This window comes from Berghia stephanieae, chromosome 10, assembly GCF_034508935.2.
Source record: "Berghia stephanieae isolate SIO BIC M18660-M18661 chromosome 10, UCSD_Bste_1.3, whole genome shotgun sequence".
Lineage (NCBI taxonomy): Eukaryota > Metazoa > Mollusca > Gastropoda > Nudibranchia > Aeolidiidae > Berghia > Berghia stephanieae.
Window position 1 is genome coordinate 31,939,403 of NC_088369.1, and position 13,319 is coordinate 31,952,721.

At 38.0% G+C, this 13,319-nt stretch overlaps 1 protein-coding gene across 1 annotated transcript in view; it reads right to left on the minus strand.

The window, feature by feature from the left end:
• Nucleotides 1-2,234: 2,234 nt before the first annotated feature.
• The window catches only part of LOC144980978 (glypican-6-like), a 158,849-nt gene continuing 147,764 nt past the window's right edge, over nt 2,235-13,319 (minus strand). The window contains exons 6-9 of the mRNA XM_078929009.1: nt 9,124-9,486; nt 8,329-8,447; nt 6,350-6,525; nt 2,235-3,332 (exon numbers count right to left, since the gene is read on the minus strand). Coding sequence (XP_078785135.1) covers nt 2,743-3,332; nt 6,350-6,525; nt 8,329-8,447; nt 9,124-9,486 — 1,248 coding nt within the window. The 3' untranslated portion in view covers nt 2,235-2,742. The remainder of the gene's footprint in view (nt 3,333-6,349; nt 6,526-8,328; nt 8,448-9,123; nt 9,487-13,319) is intronic.

Genomic DNA, 13,319 nt, shown 5'->3' on the forward strand with positions numbered 1-13,319 from the left:
TGAAAACAAATTTGATTTCTAAAAAAAAATAAAAAAAATAAAAATTACTTTTTTTTTCTTCAATTCTTTTTGGGGACATCAGGGGCAATCATGGCCAAGTTTTCATGAACCAGGAATTTGATCATATTAACGTTAGGATTACAGAATGACCATTTCAAATTGATGAAATTTGTCAACACACAATCCACACTTCAGGTATTCTTTGATAAATATCATTCTTATTCTTATGTCTTTGGTGTCATTTCCATAGACCTGTTTGAATACTCTCAGGATTACGAGAACCATCTCAAAACAGCCGATCAGTGTATGTCACGTGTCATCCTAAGACAGTTCAGATGGACTATCTGACATAAAAGCAACAAATTCAGCTACGGCCTTTGTGATCCACTCAGACAATGTCAGCTGATTTCAAATTATAATCAAAATCGTGGGATTGGATTTTCACACCAGTCCAGTTCATTATTTTTGGAAGTGAGTCAAGACAGATAATCCTAATTTTGTGTGTTGTTCTTTGACTTCCCATGTTCGAAAAAAGATATCAGTGATTAACTCCCTTCATTGATAGTTCTACAGAAGAGGTTTTTGATGAAGCCACTAGGGGTAGAAAACTGTACATTTAAAAATGTGCAACTCTAATTTTTTTAATTAAAAACCAAATGAGATTTAAATTTTTTTTATTTTTTTTTTAAGAGGAGGAAGGATTAAATAAATCATGAAAATGGTCATTTCAACCATTCCTTCCTCTGTGAGAAATAAATTTCTAAAAATCATTTGGTACACGTTATTGAAACCAAATGATTTCTTCTCAAGGATTTTTGAACTTCGGTCCCAGCACAAACATCAAATTATCAATCCTTACACTGTGTTTGTGGTTTTTGTCATGAACAAAATATATATCATAAATCATCCAAAAATATTTGATAAATAATCTATGTACAGCATAATGCGATTCACCTTTCATCAATCTCATGTCACACAGACACACCAACACACACACACACCCACTCCCACACACATTCATACAATTTACCACACAGTCAATCCAAACACAAACATCTTTGAATAACATATTTAAAAATTCTCGTTCATCCACATTGAAAATAAGGGTACTCTTTTTTTTAAAAATGTTTTGATCAATTATAAGAATACTTCAAATAGTGTAGTGACTCGTCACTTCATCTACATCATAAATTATTTTCCAACATTCCTTGTTCAAAGTGCTGCTATCAACAATGTCCCTTTCCTCCGTGTTATTCTATTCGTAAACCATTCCAATGCCTTTCAATAATTGTTTCTCTCCATTTCATTCCTCATATTCAATCCTTAGTCCATGTCCTGGATATCCAAGCAAAGTAGATGAAGGAGCTCTTTCCTTTGGAAGTCAGGCATATAGCCAAGTGTTTCTTATCTGTCATAGTTATAAAATCCATGTCAGACAATAACAATGCTGATCTACATTGACACAGTCTTCCCTCTTCCCTCCTTGAATCACCAGTTCCACCAGTGTCGCCGTTATTAATTTGTAGTTTTAACAAAGCAGAAGAGTTTGAATTCACAAAAATGATCATCTTTAGATAGAGATGATGGCATGATGAATTCTGTGCACCTTCCTTTGGACACCAAGGAATAAAATAATATCAGGAAATCAAGGCTTGGGTTTTGTTGTGAAAAACAAACAAAATCGTTCTTTATTTTATCACAAGCAAAAACGAAATCCGATCAAATGCACTTTGTTACTTGCCGCACAGCGAAAGTCAATCATCATCATTGGTATATAGACGTAAGTTATAAACCAAATGTGAATTGAATCATATCACATCAAGAATTACAAGTACATTTTTAAAAAAAAACAATCCCAATCTATGATCATTATGTCCATTGTTTGTTCAATTCCAAAGTTTGAAGATGGTTTAGATTATTGATTCGTTGTTTGTTTGATTAATAAGTAATTATTTATTTAGTCTTGTACAACAGGGATATACATTTTGAAAAAAAGAGAGTTCAGGATTGAGTTGGTTTGATGGTAAAAACGAGACGTTTACTTTCATAAAAACTGTCCAGATGGGTGCAACAGCAAGTCTCCATGCAAAAAGTTGTGTAGGATTGATACCGTGAGATAGGAATGGTGGTTGGTTTATCATGAACATTTGTTGTATTGTGATGTACAAAAGACAGGGGAAAAAAAATTTATTTTTTGTGTTCTTGCTTAAATCCAATTGATCATGTCACAATTCTTTTTCATTTCTATTTGTAGTTTTTATCTATCCCTTCTTAAATCAAAGGAGAATCTCAAATTGGGAAATTTTCTGTACTTTGGTGAGTGTCATATGTTGGACGGAAAAAAAAAATCTAATACCCTTATCTTTGGGTACTGATGTTGTTGTTGTTGTTTCTTTTGTTGTAGAATCAACGGCTTTTGTTTAAGCTTTATCTAGTAATCCCATTTGTTAATGGCCAGGTGTGAAGATGACTTCCATCTCATCCCTGACAATTCCTCCCAACCAGACCTTTCCTCCCGACTCAATGTCATCCTAAATCATCATTTCTAAATCACACATATGATTATTGTAGATGTCGTTATTTGTTTTTATGTGTTTAACGGTGCTTGTTACACTTTTAAGTAGGTCAAATAACCACCATTCCTGTTGTACTGTGATGATACTCTTATACTTTTATACTTCAAACAAATGGCAATTTGCTGTTTACTGTCTTCACAATGATACAGAAGGGTAAAGGCACCGACTACAACCATCTTGTTACACCTGCTACCAAAAGATTCCCTCGTATAGAAACCAATGATACCAGCACTGAAATCAGCAACAAGCTTACAGAATTCACAACAGACGCCGTTGCACCGCCGTCAGAGTTATTATTGTTTTTAATATTATTTCCTTTTTTCGGCATTTTGTGGATTGTATCCGTCGGCCGTCCAGATTTGTTGTTGTTGAACTTATTATTTCTGTTGTTGTTGTTGTTGTTGTTGTTGTTGTTCCTATTACTATTGAATTTGTTATTGCTGTTGGTTCCAGGCTTGATAAAGCCACCACCATGACCACTGCCCGGCCGTTGTTTACCACCACTACCAATAATTGTATTTTTCCCTTGGTGTCCATGACCATGACCATGACTTCCTCCGTGCCCAATGTCAATTTTGGTTGGCCTGCCATTGTTAATGTGGGGTACAAAGGGTTTGCCGCCGTTATTCGAGTTGTCGATAGTGACCACCGGTCTGCCTGGATCCGAGAAGTTTCCATCGCCCGATCCACTACCCTGGTAGATGAAGCCGTCATCTCCGCTACCACTTCCACTACCGCTGACAATGTTTTCGATTTCTGGAATACGGATAAGATAAGATAAGATAAGATAAGGTAAAGTTAGATTAAGAATAATCAAAGTAGTTGTTTCAATAATTACTATTGACAGAGAATTAGACAACAATATATGACCCACGTGTCAAAGAGGTACCTATGTCGGGATGATTAGGGGCTGAAAATTGAATTTTTGAAATCGCAAATCAGAAACTTGGTGTTAATTTCTATTCACGACGGCAGAGAATAAATACAATTTCTTGATTGCGAAAAACTGAAAGATGATAATTTCCTTTTCATTCCAAATCCACTTTTGGAAGTCCCATTCATCTCGACATAGACATGATATCCAGAGATGCCAACTTTGAATTTGGCTCACAGGAGTTTCAGCCACCACTCGTAGGAATTTCAACGCCGAAAGAGGAATTTCCGCGTACAAAAAAAAAAGGAATTGGAACGATATTTGGCATTGTGCTTACATATTGTATAGTTCTAAATAGATAACTGATTAGAATTACAGTGTATATTATGATACATAAACACATTGCAAATTACAATCCCAAAATTTCCTTATTTCAAATGAAGTAAAGCGCCAAAACCTAATGGTAGAGATTGTAGTACTGGTGGTAGTGAGGATGATGTGGTGTTGGTGGTTGTAGTAATAGTGGTAGAGATGATGAAGATGTGATAGTGGTTGATGTTGTAGTTGTAGTGGTAGTGATGATGATATGGTGGTGGTGGTTGAGGTAGTGGTGGTAGTGATGATGATATGGTGGTGGTGCTGGTTGAAGTAGTAGTTGTAGTGATGATGATGTGGTGGTGGTATAGTGGTTGTAGTAGTTGTGGTCGTGATGATAATGATGTGGTGGTGGTTGTAGTAGTGGTGGTAGTGATGTTGATGTGGTGGTGGTGGTTGTAGTACAAATGGTAGTGATGATGATGTGGTAGTGGTGGTTGTAGTAGTAATGGTAATGATGATGTGGTGGTGGTTGTAGTAGTAGTCGTGGTAGTGATGATAATGTGGTGGTGGTGTGTAGTAGTACTGGTCGTGATGATGATGTGGTGCTGGTGGTTGTAGTAGTAGTGGTAGTGATGATGATATTGTAGTGGTTGTTGTTGTAGTATAGTAGTAGCATTAGCAGTAGTAGTAGTAGTAGTAGTAGTAGTAGTAGTAGTAGTGATGGTGATGATGATGTGGTGGTTGTAGTAGCAGTGGTAGTGATGATGATGATGTGGTGGTGGTGGTTGTAGTAGTAGTAGTGGTGGTAGTGATGAAGATGAGGTGATGGTGGTAGTTGTAGTAGTATTGGTAGCGATGATGATGTGGTGGTTATGGTGGTTGTAGTAGTGGTGGTAGTGATGATGATGTTGTGGTGGTGGTTATAGTAGTATTAGTGGTAGTGATGATGTGGTGGTGGTGGTGGTTGTAGTAGTAGTGGTAGTGATGTGGTGGTGGTTGTAGTAGTAGTGGTAGTGATGTGGTGGTGGTTGTAGTAGTAGTGGTAGTGATGATGTGATTGTGGTGGTTGTAGTAGTAGTGGTAGTGATGATGTGGTGGTGGTGGTTGTTGTAGTAGTAGTGGTAGTGATGATGTGGTTGTGGTGGTTGTAGTAGTAGTGGTAGTGATGATGTGGTAGTGGTGGTTGTAGTAGTAGTGGTAGTGATGATGTGGTGGTGGTGGTGGTTGTAGTAGTAGCGGTAATGATGATGTGGTTGTGGTGGTTGTAGTAGTAGTGGTGGTTGTAGTAGTAGTGGTAGTGATGATGTGGTGGTGGTGGTTGTAGTAGTAGTGGTAATGGTGTGGTGGTGGTGGTGGTTGTAGTAGTAGTGGTAATGATGATGATGTGGTGGTGGTTGCAGTAGTAGTGGTGGTGATGATGTGGTGGTGGTGGTTGTAGTAGTAGTGGTAATGATGATGTGGTGGTGGTGGTTGTAGTAGTAGTGGTAATGACGATGTAGTGGTGGTGGTTGTAGTAGTAGTGATGATGATGTGGTGGTGGTTGTAGTAGTAGAGGTCGTAAAGATTATGTGGTAGTGGTGGTTGTAGTAGTAGTGGTAGTGATGATGATGTGGTGGTGGTTGCAGTAGTAGTGTGGTGATGATGGTTGTAATACTAGTGGTAATGATGATGATGTGGTGGTTGGAAGGGGGGGGGGGGGGGTATCCTTGGAGCAAATTGACCTCACCGGAATTTGACGGAAGTTGCCAGGAGCCCGGAATTTTTTGCTCCAGACCGGAGTTTTTTCCGGTGAAACCGGAGTTTTGGCATCACTGTGATATCTTTTTGAGACGGTGGGTCACAAATGAGCAACGGGAACTTGAAAATGTATCAAATATACTTAAATGAATAAAAAAAAGAAACAAACAACCATATAGAGAGATATATATCTCTCTCTCTCTCTCTCTCTCTCTCTCTCTCTCTCTCTCTCTCTCTCTCTCTCTCTCTCTCTCCTCTTTCTCTATGTTCTCTCTCTCTCTCTCTCTCTCCTCTCTCTCTCTCTCCTCTCTCTCTCTCTCTCTCTCTCTCTCTCTCTCTCTCTCTCCCTATATATATATAAATATATATAAATATATATAAATATATATATATATATATATATATATATATATATATATATATATATATATATATATATATATATATATATATATATATATATCCTCGCTCGGTGCATAGTTGAGTCCTTAGATAAGGCTCTTTACTCACATTCTCTCACCATACTCAGGTGTAAAATGAGTACCGGGCCGTTAACAGCGTTGTCTCTGTCTGAAAAATTTTGTAATATCGCCTAACAGGCGTCATGTACCGTCCTACATGTTAAATGTTGCTGTTGTCAAGGGACCACTTGTAAAGCGCTTTCAGCATGTTTAGTGGATATTGCGCTACATAAAAGCTCAATTATTAAAAGCTCAATTATTATTATATATCTGTCAATCAATCTATCTGTCAGTCTATCTATTGTTTCTTTTATCCATCCATTTATTTCTTCTACTATCTGTTCATCATAATTTATCTATCTATCTATCTATTCATGTATTACCAGTATCTATCCAGTCGACATCTTCACCCTTATAGGCGTTGTTCAGTTTGTTGACAATGAGCTGGAGTTGAACCTTCTGCCTGTTGACGATGGAGTTAGTCTTAGTCACGTCCACTTCCACCTCGGGGTTGTAAATTTGCTGGAGAACTCCGTCCTTCAAAACCTCTGGTGTGTATCTGGAATCATGTCAGATAAATGAATGAATAAATAAATAAATAAATAAATAAATAAATAAATAAATAAATAAATAAATAAATAGTTTTGCCAAAATGGGGATAATTTATATCGATCGATATTTGAAGGACGAATTTTCTGGCTAAATCTATAAATAGGAATTTTTCAAGAGTACAGAGGTTCACTGGTTAACCATGCACTATGTACAAAGAGAGTAAAACGTTTTGTAAAGCGTTTAATTAAACATACAAACGGGATTACTTACTTTTTTTTTACCTTTTAATAAGTTAATAACTTTTATTAATTCCGACCATGTCTCTTTTTGGCCTATGAATCACAAAATGGATAAATTTTCCGTCCCCTGTCCCCTTCCCCCCTGCAAACATTTCATTGACTCTAATCGTGTTATCATTGTCACCCACCACCCACTTCCATCCTCACCAACACTATCACCACCATTCATTTCCTCCACCACCAGCACCACCACCACTACCACCACCACCATCATCATCATTTTCAACATTATCACCACCTACACCACCATCTCCTACACCACCACCACCCCTCCACCACTTCCACCTCACCAACACTACCACCACCACCACCACCACCATCACCATCACCATCACCATCATTATCATCATTATTACCACCCACACTACCACTTCCTCCACCACCACCACCACAACTTCCACGTCACCAACACTACCACCACCACCACCACCATCACCGTCATTATCATCATTATCACCACCCACACTACCACTTCCTCCACCACCACCACCACAACTTCCACCTCACCAACACTACCACCACCACCGTCATTATCATCATTATCACCACCCACACTACCACTTCCTCCACCACCACCACCACAACTTCCACCTCACCAACACTACCACCACCACCACAACCTCCACAACTTCCACCTCACCAACACTATCACCACCACCATCATCATCATCATCATCATCATCATCATCATCATCATCATCATCATCATCATCATCACATCATCATTATCACCACCACCACCACCACCACCACCGTAATTTGGTCACTTGAAAAAGTCGGTATTCATTCTGAGTGCCCTCCAGGGTGGAGTCATAGGTCATGACCTCAATTTCAGCAGCCAATGGCAACTGTCCGGGATTTGAGTCTCTAGTCGTTAGTAGATATAATGTTATATACATACTCGAAGCTATCCGGTCAGGAAGACCATGAGACATTTATTTCCACAGATTAGAGCAATTTTCACTGTCTAGTTTCCTTTTTTTTTCTTCTTCCCCCTACTGAATCAATAGGGTTAATTGCATGACACGTGTGAAGGGTGGGTCTACCAGTGGTAGACAACAATAATGAGTAAGCAAAGGAGGATGGGGGGGGGGGGGCAGGAAAGCCAAAAATGAGAATGTGTTAGAGGAAGAGGAGGAGGAGGGAGGAGGAGGGAGGAGGAGGAGGAGGAGGAGGAGGAGGAGGAGGAGGAGGAGGAGAACCAACGATGAGATTGTTTGATGACGAGGAGAAGGCCCAGCAATGAGAATACATTTAAGGAGGGTGTGGGGTTGGGGGGAGTGGGGAGGAGGAGGGGGAGGAGTGGAAAGAGGATGAAGAGGAGGAAAATGTGCAGAAGAGGGTGGGATGTTAGAGTGGTAGTGTTTTGATGTGGAAGAAGAAAAATAAGAGAGAAAGAGAGAGAGAGAGAGAGAGAGAGAGAGAGAGAGAGAGAGAGAGAGAGAGAGAGAGAGAGAGAGAGAGAGGCGGAGGTGATGGAAAAACGAGAGTAAAAGAGTGTGTTTGTTTACTTCGCCCTGTCCTGGCCATTCCAGCAATCGTTCTCATCCGAGTCCACGTCGGCAACCAGCTTCTCGTCGTTACACACCATGTACGGCAGTTGGACCCAGAAGTCTTTCGCTGTTTTCACCTGGTCATAGAGACAGACAGAGACAGATAGACGTGGCTGCTTTATTTAGTATTCATTAAATTTTTTTCCTTAAAAAAAAATAATTTCAGTTTGGAACGGAGAAGGTTCAAGAAAGAGCATCGACACATATTGTTTGAAAATGGGAGATATGCTTGATTAATGAATGAATGAATAAATAAATAAATAAAATAAATAAGTAAATAAATAAATAATGGAGACATGTCAGAAGGCAATCAAAGATAACATTTCAATTAAGCCTTCGAGCTTCCCTCCAACTCCCTCATTAAAAAATTTAAAAGAGAGAGAGAGAGAGAGAGAGAGAGAGAGAGAGAGAGAGAGAGAGAGAGAGAGAGAGAGAGGGGGGGGGGAATAAAAACAAATATACATCTTTATAACAAGAAAAAAATGTATCAACCTGCAATTGAAACAAAACTGAAAACAAATAGAAATTTATTGAATCGATTGTGATGAACCCTTATCGAAATAATCAAAAAAAAATTTTAAACCCTCTAATAGATACTCAATCTCGATTAATCTAAAGAGAGATAAAATTTTTTTAACAAAACAGATAGATGATAAAGTCGTCTCGATCAAATGATAAACTTTTAATTATACAATCAATTAATTCCCTTTCATAGTCAACAATCACTCAATCAACCAATCAATCAATCAATACCTTCTCTTTGATGTCCCTGACCAATCTATCCAAACCAGTCTTCGAATTCGATCCCTTGGAATGCCACCCTTTTTTGGACTTGGACTTGCCGCCACTGAAGGACCGGTCGAACTCAAAGGTAAATCTCTGGGAGGAATGGGAGTGAGGGTTGGAGGGTGAGGAAGCGGATGAAGAGGACGAGGAGGAAGAGGAGGAGGCGGAGGGACGAAATTGGTGGCGGGTTGGGGAGGAAGGGATATGAGGCATTTGTGGCATTTGTGGCATCTGTGGCATCTGCGGCATCTGTGGCATTTGGGCAGCGGCTGCAGGGGCGGCATCTCGCTTTGACCTCATGAGCTGTGGCGCCCCGCAATTCTCGAATATCTGAAATGGAAGCGGTCATAAAGAAACAGTTAGATACAAGCAAAAAGAAAACATGACCAGGATTATTAAATAAGCTAATATATAAAAACCGTAAATAAAGAGTGGAACGAATAATTAGGTCAAAAAGGACAAAACGGAAAACAACAACAATAACAACAACAACAGCAACAAAAAAAAAACAAACAAACAAAAACAACAAAATTAAAAACAAAACAATTTTAAGAAGTTACAATAAAATTAATAATAATAATAATAAGAAGAAGAAAACGAAGCGATTCTAAAGTGTTTGATTCTACACTATAATTTCATGTCCCTTCGTCTTGTTTTTTTCCCCGGCCCTGTAGTCCAGATTAACTTTTTACACTAGTTTTAAATCGATGACGTCCATAAAATGAGTGTTGTTGGGCTCTTTAAAATAGTTATTAAATATAACACTCCCAACACAATAATAATATACGACACTGGCCTTTGTGACAGAGTGATCTAAAAGATGGCAACGCCTGAGTTGAGAGGGGTAATGGTGCTCAGATACAAAAAAGCATCTCTCTCTCTCTCTCTCTCTCTCTCTCTCTCTCTCTCTCTCTCTCTCTTTATTTTTTTTTCTCTCTCTCTTTTCTCTCTCTCTCTCTCTCTCTCTCTCTCTCTCTCTCTCTCTCTCTCTCTCTCTCTATCCGTGTGTTCGCGCGGTGTGTGTGTGTGTGTGTTTGTGTCGCGCTCTCTATATAATATATTTACCAACTAACCAAACTTATTTTAATGAAAAAAAAATCAACATAAACAAAACAAACAAAAAAAAAAAAAACGAAATAAAAAACAAACAAATAAACAAAAATAATAAAAAAAGAAAAATGAAAGAAAAAAACAAACGACGCGACAGTGCAGTAAATTCATACAGTGAGGCTGAGGGGTGAAGGCAGGGATGGGGATGGGGAATAATACATGTATAGAGAGGTAAAAAATTTACCTGTGCCCTCATTGGAATTTTCACCATATCAATAAATTTGTTTGCAACCACCTGAACACGAGTATAAAAACATTTAACTCTCATCCAAAGTATGACTTTTTTATTTTACTTCGAGGCTTAGCGTTTTGCGTCGAATTAGGACTGTAAAAAGTAATAAACAAAAATGAATATAACAGATTCAAAAAAGAGCAAAGTACCCATGGAACGTTTCGGGCTCAAAACCATTCTTCAGTCAACAACAAAAAACAATAAATACATAAATAGAAGAAGGGTTTTGAGCCCGAAACGTTCCGTGTTGGGTACTTTGTTCTTTTTTGAACCTGTGATATTCATTTTTGTTTATTATTTTTTACAGCCCACATCTTCTAGCAGCCTAGTGTCACATGGATTTAGGACTGTAGTCTGTTGTACTCAGTGACTTCTTATATAGAAGTATATCAGTAGACAATGGTTGTACTCCATACGCATTCTACCTATTTATTATATAAATGATCTAAACAAAGATTGAAGCAAACAAGATTGTCATTGGATGGAAGGATTACCGACTTATTTTTTCCTTTTAACTCACTCAATCCTAAAGACTTTTGCTACTTTTCAAAATTGGAGAAAAATGTATTAAAAATGAGCATGTAGATAGATAGTTTTATTCAACTACCATTAACATACAAAAACTAAGACATTAATTTTGATTACTACGCCTATAATTTGTCTCAGAAAGATGTAATAAATAGGCATGGGGTAAAAGTAACCTGGGTAAACTACGGATATAGTCGGTGTTAGGGTTGAGTGGGTTAAACAGGGGGAGAGGCGGAGCTCCTCCCAAAGATTTTGCTTTAAAGTAAGTCAGACCATAGTAAGCTTTCACAATTTACAGATATAATTTTGATATCTTCTGCAACATAAAACGTCGCTCTCTATCTAGTGGGGAGGGTATGACTGGTTACTTACAAGTTATAGATAGAATGAAGTTGACGTCACTCGGGTCTTTGTTATTGTTATTGGTTTTTGCCATCCACGTTCGTGAGTAATTCTTACTAAACTGCATTAACCAGACTACAAAAGTTTAAGGTTACACATTGTCATGTTTTGTGTGTTGGTCCGTTATACTTCCGACACACAAAACTGTGTGTATCTATGAACGTTTATAGTCTGGTTAATACACTTCAGTGAGCATTACTCATAAACGCGGATGGCAAAAAACAATAACAAAGACTTGAGTGACGTCATCTTCGAACTATCTATAGCTACCATACCATTTCAGACGCGCAAGTTGAATAAACGCTATTCGTTATTATGTATCTCAAAACGCCTTTTACAAAATCAGGTTATCTTTATTTTGTTTACTCTTTTTTTTTTAAATCATACCTTTCATAAAATTTTGGAAACGAATTATTTAAGAACTTCCAATATCATATTTGTCTTTGTGGCAGATTTTTAAAAAAGTGCTTGGTTCAAAGCTTACAATTTTTCAAGAGGAAAAGAAAAGCATTTCAAATAGGACACATCGAGTCCCATCGTTTGTAAGAATACAAGCCAAGGATCACGACATGTACAAAGCTTTACAGTGCCTCATCAACACATTCAAAATTATGTCCTTACCAACTATAGGAAAATCGTCACATTCGTTACGATACAACCAACATAATTCTTATTCAAATTTCCTTTGTAAATGATAAAATTTAAAGAAATTGAACAGTGCATGTTTAGCTCAAGAACTTATGTATCGCAAGAACTTTATTGCTATTAGATATGTCTGAGTGATAAAAATCAATTTTTGTCTTAGTTGGGTGTGAAGTTTTTGGGGAAAATCCTGAAAATGGCTGGTAAGGAGAGAGTTAAGTACACGAGTCAAATGCATTTGATTCAAAGTTATGGAAGCAAAATACACTTGACATTTTAGAAAAAAAAAAGAAAATCATAACAATAAAATGCATGACGTTCGAATCAATGTGCGTAAAGGTATCCCCCGCCCCCCCCCCCCCCCAACTCCTCACCCCCACAGTTCCTAGGGCACAGTTTTGATTGTGCCCTACTTCTTCGTATCATTTGTATATATAAACAAAGGGGGCAAAATGTGTATGATTCGGATATATATGTTAGAATGTCACCGCTTCCCTGCGTGGAGATTGAAATGGCACCAAACTATTTGTAGGATTGACATTCTAAATGGAATTACGGTAGACGCTATTTTAATTAAGATAGAATGGTCCGTGGGGAATCCTATCTATCTGGCATGGATGAATTAAAATACGAAAATAATAAGTTACGGTACAATAATCATGTTTATGTTTAAAAGGAATGTGGACGGGAGAAAGAATTGCCATCGTTATCATCATCATCATCATCATCATCATCATCATCATCATCATCATCATCATCATCATCATCACCATCATCGTCGTCGTCGTCGTTATTTCATCATCATTATTATTATCATCATCATCAAGTATTAAGGAGAGAGAGACACAGAGAGAGAGAGAGAGAGAGAGAGAGATAGATAGATAGGGAGAGATATAAAGAAAGAGAGAGAGAGAGAGAGAGAGAGAGAGAGAGAAGGGGGGGGGGAAGAAAATGACACTTAACAAACAAAAAAAAAAAACAGATTCGTGCTAAGTATTTTGGTGGATAGATTGATATGTCTGTTGCGCTCACTTCAAATATACAAAAGGTGGGGGGACCACCAGACATCAAAGGGAAATAGTGTCGGCAAACAGATTGCTTTTAGACAGGTGTGCTCAATTCACCTGGATTGGACTGTGGAACCAGAACCGACTCGACCTTCACCAGACTGGAATCCCAACAAAACCAGAGCAGAACAGAAAAAGAACAAAATAATGGACTAGGAACTTTAGGTGATACAATCATTCTT